This window comes from Leuciscus leuciscus, assembly GCF_965113295.1.
Source record: "Leuciscus leuciscus genome assembly, chromosome: 7".
In the NCBI taxonomy this organism is placed as follows: Eukaryota; Metazoa; Chordata; class Actinopteri; order Cypriniformes; family Leuciscidae; genus Leuciscus; species Leuciscus leuciscus.
Window position 1 is genome coordinate 10,817,870 of NC_138731.1, and position 23,557 is coordinate 10,841,426.

A 23,557-nucleotide genomic window follows, 5' to 3' on the forward strand; every position below is an offset into this window, starting at 1 on the left:
AAAAACATTGACAGCCAATCAGAATCCTTCCAACTTTAATGAGCTCTAGCATTTAAAGCGGCAGACGGCAAAACTGCAGCGTACACTTCGTTTAACGGAGCCATATCGTCTGCTGGTGTGGACGTTAAAGGAGCTGTATGTAAGAAATGTATTTCAATTAATCATAAAATGGTCCTGATATGTCACTAGACATTAAGAAATCATGTTAATTTCAAATACTTATATCACTGACAACATAACAGTAGTCCGGCCAGGATATTGTCATTTAAAAAGTGAAATTGCAGCCCTCAACTGATGTTGATGTTGTCATCTTGTGTTTTGGCCTGATGCTCCACCCTCCACCTATCTACCAGACACGAAGTCAGTAGTGTTTCGGCATCGGGGTTGCCAGCTCTGCTCTAGTTACCACAGCTACGTAGTAGCCTACGTTCCTGCTGGATCCTGCAGCCTATCTGGCAACCTCGAGTCAGGGGGGAGGGGGAGGGGGAGGGGATACACCGCTCTACAGTCATTTGAAAGTGATTGCAGTACCAGTTTTGGCCACAATCTTACATACGGCTCCTTTAATGTAGTTATTGTTATAGTTATATTTTTAGTTATCACTCTTTGTGTGAACAGGCCTTTAAACTGTTTTTACCGCTGTCATATTAGGACTGGCCATTGATGCAAATTTCATGTTTCGCTGTATTCTCGCTTTTTGCTCGCAGGTTTCTCTCTAGAGCTCCCCCCACAGCTTCGGAATAGATATTTGACAACACTGTTGTAAAAACTCGTTGTTGATTCTCAGACACCAGAGGCTATAGATCAACGACATCAAAGCAGATGGGACATTCTTTAAAACATCATCTTCATTCGGGTTCGGACAGCGTGAGGGAGCGCAATAATGACAGCATTTTAGCAGATTTCTTTTGGCCGTAAAGCAATTGTTTACATCGCGAGACCTGATATCACGCGAGACTTCCTGACGCAGCGGCCGGCGGCTCGCCGGCTCAAAGTTGCAAGTGCGTATTTTCCGCTCACGGGCACCAGGGGGGTGCGAAACGACCACCATTCAACCCGAAATAAGTAATATAACCATTCCAATGGCTCCGAAGCTGTTCAGTTAAGGTAAAAAAAGTTACTTAGTTCACCTTTAAGAACAGGTTACATAAAAATATAATGAATTTGTAATATAGTGCATATATTTAGCAAAATTTTCATTTTTCTTGCTAACTATCAAGCAATGCATATTAAATGGCTTTCCTGAGGTAAACGTAACATTTACAAGCTGTTTTATTGACATCAGTTGAAACACTGATTGAGCGATTACATGAGACAGGATTGTTGTATTTCAATAAGTTATAAGGTATCTTTCAGCAGAATGTTCTTTGTTTATTTCGTGCGGTAACAATTTATGAACAAAACACTTTTTTAATTTAGTTCCAATAAACCCTCTACAGACACACTAAAGCTTGAGTCGACATTGGCTAGTACATTTTTTATTTTACTCAGCAGACTTTTTACATGGAATGCCAGAACAATGCAAATAAAAAAAATTCTACATAAATATTATATAAAATATAAATTTCAAACACTATTAAAGACAAGTAAACATTCTGTGATAAAATAAGAAGCAATAATCAAATGGCAAACAATAGCACAAATAAACAACAGAAAAAGATACAAAATAAATAAAAATACATAAAATGTAAAATAACACTTAAACAGATAAATCCTCCTTATTAAAGTTACAAAAATGATTCAGTCAAGAGCATACATTTTTTTTTTTTGCAGTGAGTCTTTTGTTGTTTGATTAACATTAAAACACAGACAGCAACGATGCACGGATCCAATATACTAATACTAATACACATGCGTTTTCTATCTCAACTGTTTACGTTCACTTAAGACAACCGACTGTTTACTAGGATACTCGCCAAGATGGGCATTTTGACATAATTTCGTGTGAAATTGTCTGTTCAAGCGCAATAAGACGTGAAAGAGCTCAAATCAGCATTTGTGTCCTGTCAGACACGGCTTTATGTCAGACTCGCGCAAGTTATCTTTTGCATCATCTTGCGCTTGAATGTTTAAATAGGCAAGGCTAAAAAACACGTGTAAATGATAGACTTTCATGCCGATGCAGCACAGTCCTGTCGAGCCCTGCATTTAGATCCAGCGTGTCATTTCTCTTTGCTCAGCGCTGAACTTATTTTTTGCCTTTAACTCAATTACAGGTTACTGAAATCGTACAGTTTACTAGCCATTGGCTAATTAAAGACATTCTTTAGTCATCTAGCATGAAATTTGGTTGAATATGCAAGCGATTTACTCCCATTGTAAAGGGTTGAATAAATGTTCCAATTGAACTGGGGAGGAACTGTGAATGCTAGAGTATGTCTGCATCAATTGTTGCAAAACTGATATTCATAATTTAATAAAAGTCTGTTACTGTAATGTGGCCTTTTTGAAGACAACCTTGAATAATTCAGTCAAGAGATTGGCTTAAAAACACTGATTCATCCTGTAATGAAACAAGTGAAATATTTATGAGTGAGTCATTTAAATCATTCTGCCTTTCTTTTTCTCTCTTTTTACTTGTCTTTGTGTAGGTGATAAAGGGCTGGGGATCAGTATTATAGGGATGGGTGTCGGGGCAGACCAGGGTCTGGAGAAACTGGGCATCTTCGTCAAGACCATCACGCAGGATGGAGCCGCAGAGAGAGATGGGAGGTGAGATCTTTTCATTCATCAAAAGATTAAAAGTTTGCACCGGTACAGTAGAATTTCTCACAACAAGCAGTGAATTACTGAGCAGGGCAGTAATTATTAGTTACCAGCTGTGACACATCTGGAACCTCACATGTAGCCTCCTTTACATGGGGTTTACTGTGGGTTTTACACCTGTTTTTCATCCAGCACACGAAAAAACACACACCTCTCCTCAACAGGTCCTGATATTCTATATTAGAGCCGCACAATCATTTGTTAAAAGATTGTGATCTCGATTCGATCTCACAACCGATGACAACAATTCGGCTATGTTTATTAAACATTTGACAAGTACGATCACAGTGAACATTCAGACCTGCGTTGCTGCTGATCCAGAGAGCAGTTGACATGTATAGATGTGAAACTGCTTCACAAACAGTCTTTTCAACCACACGGAATAATTTCTGTCTTACAATAATTCAAATTGTCACAGAAGTGCTGGGATAAAAGTAGTTTGTATATAAACACTGATGTCTGCGGTAGTGATTAAATTAGAGCAAATCACCTTTCGAAAGTAACTTGACGCTTCAAATTAACGATTGTATCAATTACAGTGTTACACCAGTAGGTGGCGACAAGTGAAGTGACTGTTACAAAAGGTATTTGTCTTAGAATCATTCAGTCAAGAGATTCAAGTGAAGTCTGAGTGAGTCATTGAATCATTCATTCAAACCGTTTTTTTTATTTTTTATTATTCATTCAAATTAAGTACAAAATGTTAATGTTTAAATCAGGACTGCAGCAATTAACATTTTGTCAGAACCTCTAGTAAGTTACATTTTGTTTTGTTTATTTTGTCCATAATCACGGGGAGAATCATGATCTCTTCTCTATTTAAAAAATTAAATAAATAAATAAAATTCTCAATTTATCCAGAATCGTGCAGCTCTTTCATATATTAGGCTATATCATCCTAATCAGACCAATCGTCCAAATAATTGGAGCCAGCAAGTTTTTTCTTTTACCAGTATTAATACTTTTTCCAGCCAGTATGCATTGAATTGATAAAATGTGATTGTAAAGACTTTTAGATTTTTTAAAATGATTTCTGTCAAATAAATGTTTTTGTTTTTTTTGTGACTTTCTATTCATCAAATAATCCAGAAAATTTGTTCATGTTTTTCACAAAAATATGAAGAGGCTCGACTGTTTTTAACATTGATAATAATCAGAAATGTTTCTTCAGCAGCAAATCAGCATATTAGAATGATTTCTGAAGGATCATGTGACACTGAAGACTGGAGTAATGATGCTGAAAAATCAGCTTTTATCACAGGAATAAATTACATTTTAAAATATATTCAAATACAAAACAGTTATTTTAAATTGTAATATTTCACAATATTATCAAATAAATGCAGCCTTGAAAAGCATAAGAGACTTCCTTCAAAAACATGAAAAAGTCTGACCCCGACCCCAAGCTTTTGAACCGTGTGCGCGCTGGTGAACCCTGTTTCGGGTCATGTTGCAGCTGCAGTCGTGTTGGGCATGTCTTCATGTTCTGCATCCTGAGGGCAACTGAAGCAGGACACACACGTTTGATCTCTCGGATCGGCTGTCGAACGTTCTCTGTCCAAACACACTGCATTTATGTCTCTGTCACAGCACAGAAAACACACTTCCTCTTCCCTGTGAATCTCAGCATTCGCTGCCAGCTGCTGACTCTTTGAAATACTCAGTGCTGTGTGGAAAAAGCCACCCAGCTGGGTATCAGGCCTCAGAGGTGTCAGCCGTAAACATGTTGTGATGTGTAGTTCGAGTGCAGATTAGGTGTGAGAAGTGTTAGCAGTCTGTCTTTGCCCAGAGAGATGCGATTACTCATTCAGTGAGTCATGAACATGAGCTTAGCTTGTATTTTACGTGTCACAGTGCAGCATTAAGCAGCACTTTTACAACAGTGGGAAGTACATACAATGAAAAGATCCAGATGTTTAACATCGCCAAAGTGTCAACTTTTAGAGGATTACATCACTGTGGGGTTTTTGAGCTTTGTTGAGGGCGACGTGTGTTTTGTAATCGGATATTAAAGTAAATTGTTACTTTTTGAATTGCATTTAATTTTATTTCATGCATTTACTTACAAATGCATTTCAAAACATCTGAACAAAGTATGCTGCCATATCTAAGGCCTGTAAAAAAAGTCATGGCAACATGTTTTACATGACTTTAGCTCATACAAATAAATCATTTCAACTTTTTTTAATTACTTTTACAAAATTGAACTTTTCTAAATTCAGTTTAATATAATTTGAATTTAAATTAATTATACAGCCCAGATTCTTTTTCTATTTTAATAAATTTTAAGCTGTAATTTATTCCTGTGATCAAAGCTGTATTTTCAGCATCATTACTCCAGTCTTCAGTGTCACATGATCCTTCAGAATCCTGAAAAAATGTGTCATGGTTTCCGCAAGAAAATTAAGCAGCAAAAGCTGTTTTCAACACTGATAATACAAATCATTGTTAATAATTGAGAATCAAAAAGTAATTGATAATAACTGAGCAGGTGTAACAGGTATTTAAATTGTAATAACAAATTGTAATTGTAAAATATTTCACAATGTTAATGTTTTTACTTTTTTGTCAAATAACTGCAGCTTTGGTGAGCAAAAGAGACTTTCAAAAACATTAAAATATTGTATCATACCAAACTTTAGATCGGTAGTGTATATTGACGCAAGTTCTACAGTAATACACAAAAATGTGTATTGTTTAAGCTACTTTTTATTAGGAATAAATAATGATGAATATCTACATGTAACAATGCAAGAACATTTCACAACACTGGTTTGAGGTGTCACTAATATTGTTTGCTGTTTGGTTTGTAACTTAAGTATACATTAATAGTTGCTTAATGAGACACATTAAACCTCTTTATGTTCTGTTCCAGGATCCAGGTGAATGATCAGATTGTGGAGGTGGATGGCATCAGTCTGGTTGGTGTGACGCAACACTTTGCTGCGACCGTCCTCAAGAACACGAAGGGAACTGTCAGGTCAGTTCTGCTACGTCTGTTTGTTACATCAGTGGTTCTCAAAGTGTATGGCGGCGACTACAGGGCAGAAAAAGAAAACAAAAAACAAAAAGTGCTGTGGAAAAGGCATTCGAGTGTGTAAATGGAGGTTGGCTCTGTGCCTTATAAAGCGGCACCAAATGCCAAATTCCTCAGAATTTCTCTTCTTCAGACCGTTGACTGCGCACTGTCTGAACAAGCCCAAGATCATCACCGTAAAGCTGCATCTCTTCAGCGAATGGCATCACAAGCTGTGAACTCGCCGCTCCGCTGCCGTGTACAAGAAGCCGAGCTCGTGACGCAGCCGTCAAAAGAGCTCACTGCACATTGTTCAAACAAATCAGCATCACTGAAATATTTGAAAATCTTTACATTTTCATCATTTTTTTGTGAAATTATTTGGTAGGCAGAGGTGGGGATGGGGAGCGCCAGATTTCTTTTAAAGGTTTAAAGGGGAGTGCAACCAGAAGAGTGTGAGAACCACTGAGTTACTTAAATATGAAGTCTTCTGTTATGGGTTAGAAGTTTTAGAAAAGATGGGAAAAACCTCACATTCAGTCTAGTTGGGTTAAGTGTGGTCATTCATTCGAGTTTTCTAATAGTCTTGTGTTGGCAGGTGTGCCACATCACGCCTTAATCTGGCCTTAAACACCCTCCAAATAGACGAGAAGAGACCTGACATGTAAAGCGATCTAGCATAGCTGTTATTTTTACGTGATGAAAAGGGGCTTGTTGATTGGTCATGAGACTTAGGGTGTGTTCACACTTGGCACACTTGAGATTGCTCTGTTAGTGTTGTTCATTTAAATACGTGTGAGAATGCTGCCATCCGAACCCTGGTGTGCACCAAACAAGCGGACCGAGACACAACTTCCAAACGATTGCTCTGTTAGTGCTGCCATCTGAACCCTGGTCCGCACCAAACTAGCAGAACAAACCCCTGAAAACACCAAATTTGTGCTTCAAATGAACACACACACAGTAAACGACCCTGCTGACACGTACAACAGGTCTGAATTTATGTAAGATCCCGACATGATAAAAAAATAACTGCTCAAACAGCTTTTCCCACTCTCGCAAGTGAATGCTGGGCAGCAGATGAAGCAGTGTTCAGGGACTTTGCTTCCTGATCTGGGTCAATAGATTCAGAAGGAACCAACTCAGGTTTAGCAGAATGAGTACATTCGAAAGTCATTCCCTAAGATAAGGCTTACGCCTTTCACTGGAAACACAGGTCGTACACCAAGAGGAACCGCACCTTTAACCAGATCAGATTTAAGGTACACCATATGCACACCCTAACTCGATACCGTGGACCAGCACATTAGTACCAGAGTATCTTTTGACAGAGAACGGCATAATATCAGCTAGAGTAAGAGAGTAGGAGATTGTGCTACACCAGTGTCTCTTAAAATTGTAATGGACTTACTAAGAGAGTTAGCATTAAGGGAGTGTGGGCGTGACCTTGATCACAAACATGCTTGTTATCAGAGCGTTTGACAACAGACTGACTGTGTCTGTTCTTTCCGACGGATCACACATTTCTCTTTTAGACTTCTCAACGCCTGCAGACTGATGTTTAGACTCACATGAAACCTGTGGGTAAGCACAAACTCATCTGCTATCGCTGTAGCTTCAGAGAGTGTTTACCTTTAGCTCAGTTAAGTGAACCGCTATGTTCTCAGGTGCACAGGCTTTGAACTCTTCTAGTAAGATAAGCTCTTGCTCAACTGATGAAGACTTGTGACCTAAATATAGAGAGACACCACTTCTCAAAAAGTGTTTTCTTCTCTCCAGCGAACTCTACCTACATTTGTTTGGCTGGTTTTATTACGTTTCGGAAGTCTTGGTGGTAAGCTTGAAGTATGATCCCACCTCAGCTTCTCTAAATGGCGGTATGAGCATCATGTACTTCATGACATCAAGGATCAGCTGGTTATCGCTTACCGGCAGGGCTTGACATTAACACGGTTGAATTTTATATATAATATATATTTTATACTTTTAAAAAGGCCTCTGAAATAATAAACTAAGTGCAATGTAGTGTTGTCAAAAGATTTATCGATACATATTGATACTGAAAAATCTGAAACGCTTCCAATACTCATATTCCGCAGAATAGATGCATGATAACAGATGCTCTTTCTCGGTCTCTCATGTCTCCGACAGCGAGTTACACACAAACCCGTTTCCCCTCACTCACTCACTCACTCACTCACTCACTCACTCACTCACTCACTGATGAATATTGTTGGTGTTACAGGGCTTGAATTTCACACGTATTGCACACAATTGTACTCATTCCCGCAGATTTTGTGCTCACACCCAAAGTGTGCGCACATAAAGCCGCCTCTCTGTGATAAATTGAGTTCTTTTTCGCTGCTTATTGCGCTTAAACAGTCAAATACACACAAAACAATGCCGAAATGCAGAGTATTCAAGTAAACACAGTCAGTAATGTTTTAAGTACACATGTGTTTTCTTCCCCAGAAGAAACACTAATGAAAACATGAAGGAACCAGATTTGTTAAATTCCTAATTATAAATATAAAGGCCTGTACACACACCAAGAATGACTTTACAGTTGTGCTCTATTTGCTCTCTAGCAATTGCTTAAAAAAATATGAATGCTGTTAATGCTCATATTAATCTCTGTAGGCTCTGGGCTACCAGTTCCCCACATGCAAATAAACAATATGCACACTAACACAGGCTCTGTTGTTTCCTCTCCACCTGATCAGCAGATCAGTATACGTTCCACACATAATCATCCTTGTTTCCGTCTTGCTCACCTGTCACTCTCCCCCGTGCAGGTTTCTGATTGGCCGAGAGAAGCCGGGTGCTCAGAGTGAGGTGGCGCGTCTGATCAGCGAGACCCTCGAGCAGGAACGCCAGCAGCAGCAGGTGGACGACGCGTACGAGCAGTCTACCGAAGAGGTCAGTCAAGCACATCTAACTGAGCCTTTCTGCTTACATCTGTGCTTTCTACAAGTTTGAAGTGATTTTGTGGAGAGTATACAGAGCTACTTTTGTACTGAAGTTTAGTATCAGTGCACTTCTGTATGTTCCTGTTGATGTTAATTGTTAATTATTGGTTATAGTAGTTCCTAAAGACTCCTAAAGTGTATTTATTATAATTTCATAAGTGTACCAATTAGCTTACTTCCTCTCAGTTAGTGGTTTGCGGCATGTTATTTATAATGTCAGTCATACATCATTGGTATAGTTATGTGATCTACCAGCAGCTAACTGGATAATGCTAAACTTTGGACCAGACGTACCTTTTTTTACTTTATTTTAATCTTGTCAGAGGGTTTTAAGGTGCAGTCATATTTACCTTTGCTTGAGGAAATCCATAACAGAAGATGGACGTGTCTGACAGTTGCACTTGCATCTTTTGCAGCATCTCGAGCATGACACGACATTCAAAAAACGTGCCGTTCAGTTTAAAAGTTAAAGGGATAGTTCACCCCAAAAATGAAAATTCTGTCATCATTTACTCACCCTCAAGTTGTTCTAATCCTGTATTAATTTGTTTCTTCTGCTGAACTCGAAAGAAGATATTTTGACGACACCGCGCAGCCGAGTTTTAGCATCTCCAGGCTTTTTCAGCTGTAATCTCTTCAGAGCTGCTTTGTGTTGAATGTTCTCAAGTATGCAAACTATATGTAAAAATGCACCATGTTGAATGAGGAAACAGATTTGTGAGTTCATTCACAATCGAAATCGGGTTTATACCTGTCGAGTCACTCTGTTTTTCAGGTACGTTTTGCCTGTCAATTCTAAATGGTTAATGTTTTACCAGCTATGTAAAATAAGAGGACAATTATTCAGCTCATTTATGACTTATTTCTCATCTCTGCTTTATTGTTGGACTGGTTGTTTCTTGTTGTGTGTGCGTTACATCATGTGTGTGTGTCTGATGTGTTCACAGGACGAGCACTACGAGGATGAGGAGGAAGGGGGGGAGGATGTCATCCTGGGTTCCAGTTTCGGCAGGAGGAACGTGGAAGTGTACGACCTGCCAGAGAGCGAAGAAGTGTTCCTGCCGTCAAACATGGACACCACTCAGCTAATGTTCAGATTTAAAGAGGTAGCACCTTGTGCTTTTCATTTCACTTGTTTTTTTTTAATAGTTTGCCATTAATGATTTCTTAATTCTTTGTATATTCTGTTTTAATTTCAGCTCCAGATTAAACACACCATTGCAGAGGCGGAAGTAGATGAACTAAAAGAGAGAGTACGAACCATCGTATCCATTGATATCAAACGTACAGCAGTTCCTGTGTGTTTTAACGGTGATGTTTGTTTGATGATGTAGTTGAGGGATTCGTCGGAGGAGCGTGCGGCGTGGGAAGCGAGGGAAGCTCAGTTAGAGAGGAGCGTTCAGGAAAACTCGGAGAGAATCGTCCAGATGGAGAAGAACTGGCTGGAGGCTCAAGCTCTCTGCAAAAGCATCAACGAGCAGCTCAATGACACGCAGGGCCAATATGAAGCTCTGGATAAGAAATACATCAAAGCCAAGAAGCTGCTCAAAGACTATCAGCAGAAGTGAGTGGAGACACAACACTAACCTCTCCATTAATGTTACCTAACATTTTAACTGTTATGTAAGGGATTTTCAGCGGTTGTTATTTGGGAATAACATATCACTGGATGGTGTGATTTGACCAATCAGAATCAAGTATTCCACAGAGTTTATAAGCAGTGTTTATACGCTATCATTCAAAGGTTTGGGGTTTTAAAGAAATTAATATTTTATTCAGCAAGGATGCATTAAATTGATTAAAAGTACAGCATAATGTTAAAAAATATTTCCATTTCCAGTAACATAAAACAGACAAACAAAACAAATAATTTCTTTTGAGATTTCTGTTCATCGAATAATCCGGAAAAATAAACCGTAATCACGGTTTCCACAAAACAATTACAGTCCTTCTGTCACACAAAGCTGTCATCAAAACTCTGGGAATATAGTCTGCAAGTTGTATGGACTTGTTTTGTGATACTTTTTTTTTTTTTTTTTTTTTACTGCTTTTTGTTCTTTTTACACTTGGAATAGTCACAGTATGTTTTAATTGTATGAACAATTTCCTTCAGAGTTTCACAGTAGAAAGTTATCCAGATCTGGAATGAAATGAGAGTGAGAATCCTTTTCGGTCAACTAACCCTTTAGAGTGGGGCTTAAAATGTTCCTTAAGAGTTCAGAGATTCTGATTGGCTGGATGTGTGTGTGTGTTGTAGAGAGGCGGAGTTTGAGCAGAGGGAGGAGGAGTTAAGGAGAACTCTGGAGGAGAGAGAGGCTTCATATAAAACTCAGATAGAGGATCTGCAGCAGAGGGTGAGAAGTTGAACATGAACAGAAACACACTCACACACACAGCTTTCATGTTCTCTGACTTCCACCTGTCAATCTCTCTCGGTGTAGTTGGCCAAGCTTGAATCTGGCGGTGGTCGTCATGAGTCTTCACTGTCGGGCAGTAAGTCTGCAGATTCACTTCTTTTGGGTGAGTTAAACCTCTTGCTGCTTTTTTAATAGCTCTCTGATTCCAAGAAGGATTCTTTGATTGTGAGGTCATGCTGAGCCTATACTGAAGTTAAAACAATTGAGATCAGTCACAGAAACAGAGAAAAACTGAGGAGTAGCAACAAGAAAGATGCATTATTAAGCTAAATAAGCATTTAATGGACTTTTCACATGGGAAATCCCTTAGTGTTGGGATGACCTATTATGCTTTTTTATTTTTATTTTTTTATGTTCAACTTTCTTTTGTGTGTAATGTTGCTGTTTGAGGATGAAAAAAGTCTCTATATTCTCTATATCAGTGCTCACTGTTTCTCAACTCACTGAAACGCCTACATTGTAGTCTTGAGTTTTCTTCCGGGATCGAACACGTCACAATATTAGATAGTAATAATACTTAGTAGTGTGTTGAAACGTGCGGTTATTGTAAGGGATGGGACATTTCCCAAACACACTCAAATCGCTTGATGGGTTGAGCATTTAATATTTGACAATATTTGACAATAGAAATGTTGAATGACAGACAGTACAGTACTGTCCATTGATGCAAACTAATATTTGTTCTTTTTTTTTCTTCTTTTTTTTGACCATTATGGATTGAAAATTAAACACAGTGTGAAGGGCCTTAAAATAACATGTTTGTTGATGTTTTTCTGTTTTTAATTGTTTGTGGGTATAAATGTGTGATTTGTCATATTGATTGACCCTTATAAAATCTTTCCCCGCCAAACTTTTTTGAAAAAAGTTTCCAGCCAGCACTAGCATTTTTGATCATTTTCACGAAATGGCCCACAGAATATTTTGTTGAATGAATATCTGAAGATGCAATTTATCGAAAGAAAGAATAGACGCTCTTTTTTTTTTTTATTGTTTTAATCTAGCTTCATGCATTATTTTTTTTAATCAACATTTGAATGTAGGTAAATTTCATAAAAAAGCAACATTTTGAGCGAAAAGCTGAGAAAATCTCGTTTTTGTCAAAGACTACATCTGAATCTGATTCAGAACGATGATCAAAACACAGATGGAGGAAATCGAGTCTAAGCTTCAAAGTCCTATAGCTCGTCCTGGGTCGACATTTCATTCAGTAACTTTAGGCAGTTTTGATTTATACGCTGTTTAATGTTGATGATCACGTTATTTTACATAAACATCTGCTTACATATGGCTTGTTTCTGCTGCTTCTTTGCCTGTGTTTTAAACTGGATATTCAGTATTCTTTCAGAAGATAATAGCGCCCCTACCCAGTGCCGGCTGGTGCTAAAAAAAATTGGGGGAGCACAAGAAAACTGAATTATTAATGCAGGACCGAATGTAGGCTAATTGTTAAATAACCATTCTAACATTGCAACTTTACAATCTAAAAACAAAATAATGCTTTTTAAAGTAGTAGTTAAATTCACTAAACTTAAAATGAAAACAAATAAAAACAAAACTGATATCATAAAAATACACTTGTAGGTTTGATATTCTATAGCAAATTTATGTTCACCAACAACAACAAATATTCAACACATTTTTTTTTAGGAAAATACATTTATATTTTAGTGTTAATGTATATTTTAGTCAGAATTATTGCGCTCCTATGCTATTGCGCTACGTCTGCATGCACGCGGCGGCGCTCGTTCACGGAAGTTTAGCTTTCAGAAGCTCGTCCACTCCTGACAGCAAAGTGGGAATATTTTCGTGACTTTCTAACATTTACAGATGGAGAATATGTCTGTGAGATGTAAGTTATGCACTGAGGAAATTATTGGATGTCACTTCAGCTTAAAGATTATTAATAGAGGTATATTTGTTTCCACCAATCGCTGCACAAGTTAAGGTTACGTATGACGAAAGCACGTTAGTGCGAGCCCTCCCTGAACCCATAGAGAATGCATTGCAGTGCCTGCAGTTCGAAAAATCTAAATATTTTTATGGAAGTCTATGGTAACACTCTGAAATCTCCCAAAAAGAGGCGGATCTCCACAGAACGTGACTTGACGCTGATTGGACTATATCCAGAGGCAGAACAACAGTGACGGCTGGCGTAACTCTGTGGTTGAATGTGAATGTGATTGAAAAAGTCCCTTTCACACTTTGCTTTTGGGAAGGGAAAAGCGGGGAAGCGTTGTCTCATAAATGACAGAAAATTCCGTCAATTGCGGGGAACGAGTTAAACTCTTTAGGTGCGGTCACATTAGTGAAATTTTTTAGGAAAAAAAGGTCAATTGTCAGTAGTGTAGCAATGTATAAAGCACTGTTCTCACAGAAGTCACTTTCAAACCAAGCAGCTTTCTGACATCAGCGTTGAACACGAGTGAAATCTGCATGGTGAACTTTTTCGCACTAAGTCAAAACTCCCAATTGCCCAATTGAAATGACTGGATTTCACCCACAAAATTTTGCAGAGCAATGGCAAATGTGACCGCAGCTTTCTATCTTTTCAAAATATGTTTTGATCCAGGCAAACATAGCTCAGCCAGATATACAGAATACAGATATACGGAAATTCAATTCCCTGAGAAAACTCTGTACAAATGGACCAGAGCGTCTTAAATTCTGCCCACACTGTATATAGGGAATGAGTGAGTAATTTAGACAATTGGAGAGCTTTCCAAAGATCTCCAAAAGCATTGGTTGATGATTGGTGGATTGTTCTCCAGGAGCGGACTGGAGTGAGGTGGTTCCCGAGACGGAGCGTTTGGACACCAGCGCCCATCGTGCAAGAGCCCATCTGGCTCAGAGGTCCAAACGCCAGCCCCCGTCCCGAAGCAAACTGAAAGAGACGCTCAGCTCCCCGACGGGACAAGCACAGGTCACAAAGAGCTCGAGATTTTCAGGAAAAACCCAATTCATCTCGTTTAATGTCTCTGACGTTGGATGCGCTTCTCTCTTTTCCAGGGTGAGGATGAGAGCGAGTCTTTGAGTCCAGATTCTCCACCGTTTCGTAGGAGATCAATCCAGGAGAGTTTGTCCCTGCCGGTGGCCATATCTTCCCCTGCAAACCACCCGAAGGATGAAGGATCTGTTACGAGCAGCAGCCAATCAGTGCAGAGGGATCCTCAGGGCCCCGCCCTCTCACCCCCCAAAGACTCCTCCCCCTCCAGCTTCCTGAGGAACGTGAAGAAGAGAGAGTCCAAAGGCAAGGGCAAAGAGGTCAAAGGTAACTTTCTGGATCCCATTATAATGGAGCTTTTTACAATTATATATTTTCCGCCCAGCAACAGCAATATAAAAAAAAAAAGACCTATTTAGTAATTATTATACAGATAGATCTGACTCCAAACTCTGATTGGATCATTTTTTTTTAATCATTGCTCAATAAAAGTGTTAATTTCTTTAAAAAAAAAAATTTTTTAATTGCATCTGCTACTTGTGGCATTTGTTTGCACATCCTGACTGTGTTTCCTGGCATAATTCATGAAAGGAATGTCAAATAAAGCACAAACACATGACAGAACGTTATCTTCCGCTTGTGTAGACGCTGCTATAGTTATCATTATAGTTATATTTACAGTTATTGTTCTCTGTGTGAACGGGCCTTTAGCCTGTCAGACATGATCACTAGAAATGTTGCACTGAAATGGCTTGTTAAAGTAGTCCAGCTGTTGAGTGATTTTGCCTCAAGGAGTTTTCTCATTACTGCGACAAGAAAGTGCAAATCAATTCATGTTAGCCTGGCCATCAGATGTTTGTCTGTGTTTGTGCTCTGATACATTTCTGTTATTTATTTCAGACGAGTCTAATGATGCAGCTGGAAAACCCAAAAGAAGATTCCCAGATTTTGGGTTGGTGCAAAACAACAAATCCCCACCATCCTCCATAGTATCTTACAATATCAATAAATTAGCCTCTAATGGTTTACTGTGAAGTTACTATTTTTTTTCTTATTGTGAGTTCATTATGGATTGTGTTGTATATAATGCATGTTGTTTCTTATAGTGGTTTAAGGAAATCTGGAGGAAAGGGGAAAAAAATCAACAAAGAATCCACAAGGGCGTCACTGGACAGCAGGTACACATGAACACACACACACACACACACACACACACACACACACTGATGATCCAAATCCATTTGACATTAGAGGTTTGTCAGTGTGAAAGCTGTTTTCCCAAATCTGCTCCTCTGTAAGGAACCATCATTTTGTGTTCTGCAAAGTTTGCTGCTTCTGTATTTGAAGATTTTTTTTGTTCACGTTTTTATGGTATGCTTGAAAACAATGATCAGCATTTAATTTGTTATGGTTTTAAAGGCTTTTATTGGCAAAAACATTCAATGTATGCAAGGAGTCAATATTTACAGTGTTGAATCGTCATCATCTTCATAACCTCTGTAATTCACTCAGTCATGCTGGATATCAGCGTCTGGGCCAAATCCTGACTGATGGCGATCCATCCTTGCTTTATCAGTGCAATCTGATCACTTCTGCTTGTCCACTCGCCTTTTGAGGACGGACCACACGTTCTCTATGGGATTAAGATCCGTGGAGTTGTCTGGCTACGGATCAAACATTTAAATGTAATGATCTCTGAGGCACTTCATTATCCCTCTTGCCTTGTTGTGACATGGCGCTCCATCATGCTGGAAAATGCACTTATAACCAGATTGCTCTTGGACCGTTGGGAGAAGCTGCTCACGCTGGACGTTTTGAGACCATTCTTTATTCATGGGAGTGTTTTGGGGCAGATTTGCCGCTGCCTTGGATGAAAAGCAACCCCTACACATGGACGGTCTCAGGATGCTTCTCTGTTGGCACGACACCAGACTCATGGTAGCGTTCACCTCCTCTTCTCCGGATAGTTGATTTTCCAGATGTCCCAAGCAGTCGAAAGGGGGCTTCATCAGAGGAAATAACATTGCACCAGTCTTCCGCTGTCCAATCCTTGTACCTCCTGCTGAATTTCAGTCTGTCCTTGATGATTTTCTTGGAGAGAAGTGGCTTCTTTGCCGTCCTTCTTGAGTCCAGGCCGTGGTCCAGAAGTCTTCACCAAAGTTCTTTCAGGTCCAATATTCTTTGCAACTATTTCCACACATGCAAGGCGATGATGGCTGCACGTCTTTGTTTGAAAGTAACCTTTGCAAACACAAGAACACATTGGTTGGAAGGGAACCTTTAATAGTTTGCTTTGATAATCCAATCAGAATTACAGAGTGATACTTGTTCACGCTTTCCCATATGCTGATGATATGATTAGTGAAATGGCCAAAACAGGGAAATTTGGGTTTTGAAAAAGTTTTAAAAAATTGGCTTAAGAAGCATTTTGCAATTATTTAAAATGCATCTGTTCACAATAAACTTGAAACATTGTGAATCAGCACCACAACAACTGAAGCTAAACACAAACTTTATGTCACTGCCAACACTGTATTGGCTGTATGTGTATTGGCTCTTCTCATGTCTGGTCTTGGTGTTGCAGGGGTTCAGCTGAGTTACTGGAGGAGTCCGGGATGCGAGTCTCCCCCTCAGAGTCCATGACCTCCATCCCCACCTGCATGCCCTTCTCCTGGTTTGGAGAGAAGGACAAAGAGCGAGACCGAGAGCCGTCGTCCTCCACCAGCAGTCTCCCATACACCACTGCAGAAGCCAGCGAACACACACACAACTCCAAGAACAAGGTGAGAACTTCTTCTCTCACGGGGCCGTTCTGCGCAAGAAACCTGAATTTGATTCGCTTGCACGGATTAAAACTAATTCAGAACTGTTATAGATCTTCGAAACATAATGACTATTAATTGACTGAGTTTTTATATGGGAATTTGACACCATTTATAAAACAGTTATCTTTCTTGGAGTGTGAATTCTGACATCACTATCTGGTATCATTACTTAATTTATTGATCCTTGTAGTTTCAGGGCTAAATAATATGTAAATCAAAATGTCTTAATATATCAAATCTAACACATATGTGGCACATTTCACAAATAGATTTTAGAAGTATTATATGAGCTGTTTTTTGTGTTCATTTCGAGCAATAAACGTTAAACAAGCTTAAAAATCAAGCAAAATTGATCAAATTAAGCCTAGTTTTTAATACTAAATAGTATTCATGCTAAGTTAATCATGTTATAAAATAGTTTATGCTTCTCTTTAATGCTTCTCACAACAAAAACATGAGATCTGTGCATTTAAGGCTTTTTTAAGTCAAGGGACACCAAAGTGTATCATATGATTCATATTCTTTAAAAATGTCCATCATCTACATACTGTTCACAAGTTTGGGTTTGGTAAGATATTTTCATGTTTTTGAAAGAAGTCTCTTCTGCTCACCAAGGCTGCATTTATTTGAGCAAAAATACAGTAATATTGTGAAATACTATAAGAACTGTTTTCTATTTGAATATATAGTAAAATGTAATTTATTCCTGTGATCAAACCTGAATTTTCATCATCATTACTCCAGTCTTCAGTGTCACATGATCATTCTAAGATGATGATTTGATGCTCAAGAAACAATTATGATTATTATCAATGTTAAAAACAGTTGTGCTGCTTCATATCTTTATAGAAACTACGATATATATTTTTTTCAGAATTCTTTGATGAATATAATCTGAAATATATAAATATTTTGGAATAATGTAAAAGTATTTACTGTCACATTTGATGAATTTAATGCATCCTTTCTTAAAAACAAAACCAAAAAAAACTGGGAGAACTAACCAGCTTTCTAACAACACACGACTAAAACTAAACAACAAACAACAAATATCTGGCATCCAGCTGGACTTGGTTCAGTTTGTTTTCAATTGTGAGATGCAAAGGAGAAGCAGTGTCAAAGTGTTCTGGGATGAAGTCTGCAGGCATGTGGATGTGATCAATAACCGGACGCGTGCGTGTGCTCAGAATATGACTTTGAACCGCCTCCGGCTGAAGCGTGTTTGGGACAGTGATGTCATATTATTAACCCCTCTCCCCCCGAACAGACAAACCTCTCCTGGTCTTCTCTGTTCAGTCGATCCTTAGATTTGGTACAGTATATTTTCTCTTATAGACGCTCAAATTGAATCTAGCAATGTAGTGAAATTCTAGCTGAATATCAAACCTAGTGTCTAGCATTAATAGTTGTAGAATCACATTAGTGTGTGTGTGTTTGTTCTGATTGCAGTGCACTAGATGCATGATGCTGCTTATTATTTAATCTGATTTATTTGTACAATCACTCTTTTTTTTTTTCTCAAATGATTATTTTTCCAGCCTCCAAATACAGGCTTCTGTTGTCATTAAAACAACATTGTTGCTTGTAGATGCATTACGCTGCTTATCTGGTTTAGTATGTGCTGTTATGTTGTAGTTGTAGGTAAGTGGGGATTGACCGATATGAGTTGGGCGATGTAATGCAATATTAATAGGGCTGGGTTGAAAATATTGACTACTTTCATTTTGATGAGCCGATATTGATTCTTAAATCCCAAGATCGATTCTGTTGACGCATGAAAAAAAGTTACTTTTGATAAGAAACAAAGTCAATTTTATCACGAAATTCAAACATATGTGGTTTAGTCGCTCTTCAAGCAGCACATAACATCTTTACTACTAGTTATAGCATGAAATAAACATAAATGAATAATATAAATACTGAAATGTCTCATGTAATCGCTGTTTCATCCGCAGAAAGACGTCTATAAAACAGCTTGTAAACAATGCTGAGTAATGTTACATTTACCTCAGAAAAGCCATTCAATGACCATATCTCGATTAGTTAGCTGTACAAAAATAACTAGAGAGGAGAATTGTAATAAATATATGCATTATTTTGCATATTCATTATATTTTTACTCAAGCTGTCAAATAAATCTTTCAGGAAAACAACCATTGTTTGAATGTTTATATTTGAACAAATGGATTATAGAAACATAATAATTTAATTAAAAGAAGTTAAGATAAAAACTGCCTTATGTGCAGTTTTAAATGTTTGTATACAACTCAGTTTTAATTATATATAATAAAAAAACAAACAATTGAATAATTTGGACTCTTGCTAATTTTAACCTTTAATATTATTGTAATGTACCGACGGACAGGGTTTCCTGTCTAGTTCACAGCATTAGTGGGTTGATATTTTATATATTATATTATGTACTGTAGCTGATATACAGTATAACCAAATTAATCAATATCAAAACTGAATTAATCAAAGCTTGTGAATTGGAATCTAATCGATTCAAGAAACCAGTAACAAGTAGAGCTGCACGATTCTGGATAAACTGAGAATCAAAAACATTTTTTGTTTCAAATAGAGATCATGATTCTCCCACAATTCTGAACAGACAACTAAACTAAAATAATGTATCATTTACTAGAGGTTCTGACAAAATGTTAATTGATGTAGTCTAATGTGGGAAAAAATCAGTTAGAATGAATGATTCAATGATTCACTCATAATGACTCCACTTGTTTCATTACTGGATGAATCAGCATTTTTAAATGAATCTCTTGAATGAATGATTCAACGATAAAAACATTTATAAGTCATTTGTCGCCACCTACTGGTGATTTAATTGATACAATAAACTTTTATCCCAGTACTTCTGAGATCATTTGAATTATTGTACGACAGAAATGATGATACGGTAAATAATGTGCTGTACATACACACACACACACACACACACACACACACACACACACACACACACACACACACACACACACATGCAGCATATTATGTACAATCAGCATGTGTTTGTGTTTTAGTAATCTTAATTGATTATGAGATGCTCTGCGGCTGTGCATCAGCTCATTCTCTAGGCGTAAAGAGCTGAATATCCCCCAGTCTTTGTGTTTGGATAACAAATCCTGCTTTCTGTGCCCGTTCCAGAGTTTGTCAGTGCTAGATGATTCGAACCATAGCAGTCCTGCTTCAGATTTTTCTGGGCTGGTGGTGGAGCCCAACCTGTCGGGCCGCTCTCATACACTAACCTTCTCCTCCAGCGAGGTGAGTGCAGATCAGACGTCACGTTCGTTTGCATGGCTTTCCTGTGGCGTATAAAGGGTCCCCTGGAAGGTCAAGTATTGTCTCGGTCCCCCGCCCCTTCGCTCGCGGAGTTCCTGAGTTAAAGTTATTTTTACTCTGAAGCGCTGCATGCGTGTGCTGATGGCGATCCCCGTTTCATTTCATGTGTCTGTCGTCAGTAGTGTTTGTTTTGCATGACGAGAGGATCGGATGCATGTCGCGTGAACATAAGCGGATAGCATTCATTCCATCCAAAACACATGCTGTGTGTTTTTTGCATTATGGTATTAGAATTTGGGATGAAAATGTTATTGAAATCTGGTGTGTGTGTGTGTTAGATGCTGGACGAGGAGCCTTGCTCTGGAGGGAAGGAATATCACTGGCAGACCCGTCCGGTCTCTGATTGGACGTCCCAGCAGGTGTGTCATTGGCTGATGGGTATGAACATGGATCAGTACACACCTGAGTTCAGCACACAGGCCATCGATGGACACCAGCTCCTGAACCTGGACAGTGACAGACTCAAGGTGAGCGGGCGGAGCGCTCAGAGGAGGATATGATGTCAGAACTGTTTCTTATCTGATCTTAAAGGGATAGTTCACCCAAAAATATAAATTCTGCTGAACACAAAAGAAGATATTTTGAAGAATGTCTGAGTTGCTGGTCCCCATTGACTTCCATAGTAGGAAAAATTTTTAAAAAATACTATGGAAGTCAATGGGGTCCAACAACTGTTAGGTTACCCATATGCTTTAATGGACTTCCAAAAAAATATACCCATTATAAAGCTTGGAAGAGCCAGGACATTTTTTTTAATATAACTCAGATTGTATTGGTCTGAAAGAAGAATGTCATATACACCTAGGATGACTTCAGGGTGAGTAAATCATGGGCTAATTTAAATTTTTGGGTGAACTATCCCTTTAACCAGTATATCGCCCACCCTTAACAATAGTGACATGAAATTATTTCAGGCATATTTTGGCTTCACAGTCTATGATATGAATGCAAAAAGGAAAGCACAATCTTTTATAAAGATCTCCCCCTGGTGGCTGGCTACAGTATAGCTCATAAACCAAACCCTCTCCATGTAATCCAATGGGACGCGAGTCAAATAAAAAAATGCAATTACACTTTTGTTTTTTTGGCATTTTAGGTAGTTATCATGTTGGCGTATGTTCAAGTGTTCGTTTTTCCAATAAGTTTGGTTTTAGTTTAATTATTTGATGCTATTAAAACGGGGTGTAACGTCATGATTGACAGCTGTGCTTGCCAGTGAAGGTCTGGTACACTTTCTTTTTATTTCAAAATGCAGCTCTCCAGATTTAAAATATGCATTAATATCACTGCAACATTAAAGACGGTGCTTAATTGTATATCGCCAGCCGTAAAGGCCTCAATGCCACTGTCGTCTGCTGATACGCTTGTGTGTTTTTGAAACGCTCTCCCACAGGCTCTGGGTGTGTCCAGTCAGAATGATCGCGCCATCATCAAGAAGAAGCTGAAGGAGATGAAGAAAGCGCAGGAGAAGATGGAGAAACAGCGGGAAAAGCGGGAGAAAGAGGCCAGACGCAGCGGACGCCTGCCCGCCAGCACTGACTCGCTCTGCTGAAGATGATGTCCAGTGCCACGCTTTCTTCTCTTCATCTACTTTCCTTCATGTTCGGCACACTCCAGCGGCAGACTGGGACCACTTCCTTCAACACACACACCCACACACACACACACGAGCCGTTCTAAAGGAGTCACTGTCAGTGAATATCCTCACATTCGGAGTACGGTCAGTAATAACCTGTGCGTAAACACTAATGAAGCTGCTTATGAGAACATCTTCACACGCAAATATGAGCAGAATATACATGTTCATTTAGAGGTAGTGAATTTAATAAGAAAAGCGTTTACAGACTCTACCCATTTTTGGGCCTGTTGCCTTCACTGTTAAAAAAAAATATTTTTTAAACAGCATTTTTGTCTTTTTACCATAAAAAACCTCCTAAAGCAAGATAAATTCATAAGAAGCTAACTAAATTTAGTTACATTTTGTTAATTTGCCAGTGAAGAAAAATACATTTAATTGATATTCTCAGAAGAAAAAAAAATTCGTTCTTTTCAGAGAATATGAAATCAAGACAAAATACTGATTAAGAAAATGATTTTTTGCCATGATTTTTCTATTAGGCTAGCTTGTGAGAGAATGAATATGGCTGTCCAATGTATAGCAGACCAAAACTTTTATTAGTTTTAATTGTATTTTATGAAACCACTCTATGGGCTTTAAAAACACTCACTAAGGGATATATAAATATTTAGATGCCTATTTTCACAACTTCGCCACTAACATTGTGGCACGGATAGTGCTTTTAAAAAGATTTCATGTTGTATTTTTAGTACTTTTTGCTGGAACCTTGTACAGTCGAGTGATATTGAGCACTATATTTTTTACTATAACAAAGGGGAACATGGTTTATAAATGTACAAATGAAATATTTTATACACGACTATTAGCATAGCTTTAAGGAAAAGACATTAACTTTTGTACACATTTTCTACTAAGTAGAATAGCTTGTTGGTTAAAACCATTTTGCTAATTCTGAAAAGCAGAGAGTGAAACTCAGTGAAAGGTGTTTGTACATCTAATCTTGATAAATTCATACTGTTGGTTGTTTTTATTTGGACGGTTACTGCTTTTTATGTTATGGATATGGTGCAAAAATACTTAATTGTTACAAAATATAGCATCGTTTTGTTAGCTACCATCACCCAGATTGAATTATACTAATAACAAAGGATGTAATGAATACTGGATTATCATGATTGTAAGCTTGCCACCTGTGCTCATGTCATCATGATTCTGTGTCCTGTGGTTATATTTTTCTACCTTGTAAAATAGATGATTTTGGACACAAAGACTGTAAGACAAAATCAAGCTTTCTATCTGGTACAAAGCGCATAAACTGCAAAATAAATGCTTTCACCTCTCGTAGAAAAGATTGTGTGTGTTCAATCCAAAATGCGGTTTCTTTTACAGTATAAAACAGTTTTCATATCGTAATATTTAGAAAGCCTTTTCAGTCACAGCTCAGTTACCTATTAAAGGTAGGGTAGGCAATTTTGGAGAGGCTAGCAATTTAGCGAGTTAGCTTTGAAAGCATAAGATCACACCCTCCTTCAGAGTTTCCAAAGCCACACCTTTAAAACACATGAACACGTACAGCAGGAGCAAACAAAAGCGTCACGAGAGACGGCGTTAATCTACCTCATGTCTCAAAGCACATAACATTACAATAATAATGAACATAAACAACTTAAAAGTGCATTATGTTATA

General features: G+C 38.3%; 1 protein-coding gene and 1 long non-coding RNA gene across 4 annotated transcripts in view; one reads left to right on the top strand and one right to left on the bottom strand.

The window, feature by feature from the left end:
• ppp1r9ala (protein phosphatase 1 regulatory subunit 9A-like A) overlaps positions 1–23,219 on the top strand; it is a 55,159-nt gene extending 31,940 nt beyond the window's left edge. The window contains exons 4-20 of one of the 3 annotated variants that reach the window (XM_082176038.1): positions 2,592–2,712; positions 5,642–5,746; positions 8,578–8,701; positions 9,699–9,857; positions 9,951–10,004; positions 10,086–10,315; positions 11,009–11,105; positions 11,193–11,271; positions 13,937–14,088; positions 14,175–14,436; positions 15,010–15,061; positions 15,216–15,287; positions 16,694–16,892; positions 18,202–18,246; positions 20,097–20,213; positions 20,570–20,758; positions 21,685–23,219. In XM_082176038.1, the coding sequence (XP_082032164.1) occupies positions 2,592–2,712; positions 5,642–5,746; positions 8,578–8,701; positions 9,699–9,857; positions 9,951–10,004; positions 10,086–10,315; positions 11,009–11,105; positions 11,193–11,271; positions 13,937–14,088; positions 14,175–14,436; positions 15,010–15,061; positions 15,216–15,287; positions 16,694–16,892; positions 18,202–18,246; positions 20,097–20,213; positions 20,570–20,758; positions 21,685–21,843 (2,216 nt within the window). In that variant the 3' untranslated portion in view covers positions 21,844–23,219. The remainder of the gene's footprint in view (positions 1–2,591; positions 2,713–5,641; positions 5,747–8,577; positions 8,702–9,698; positions 9,858–9,950; positions 10,005–10,085; positions 10,316–11,008; positions 11,106–11,192; positions 11,272–13,936; positions 14,089–14,174; positions 14,437–15,009; positions 15,062–15,215; positions 15,288–16,693; positions 16,893–18,201; positions 18,247–20,096; positions 20,214–20,569; positions 20,759–21,684) is intronic. The other 2 variants (XM_082176039.1, XM_082176040.1) reach the window with 2 other exon arrangements.
• LOC309503590 lies at positions 19,613–20,134 on the bottom strand. Its single transcript, XR_014207761.1, has 2 exons — positions 19,897–20,134; positions 19,613–19,860 (listed from the first exon to the last, which is right to left on the bottom strand). It is a non-coding gene; the product is annotated as an uncharacterized lncRNA (long non-coding RNA).
• Positions 23,220–23,557: the final 338 nt, after the last annotated feature.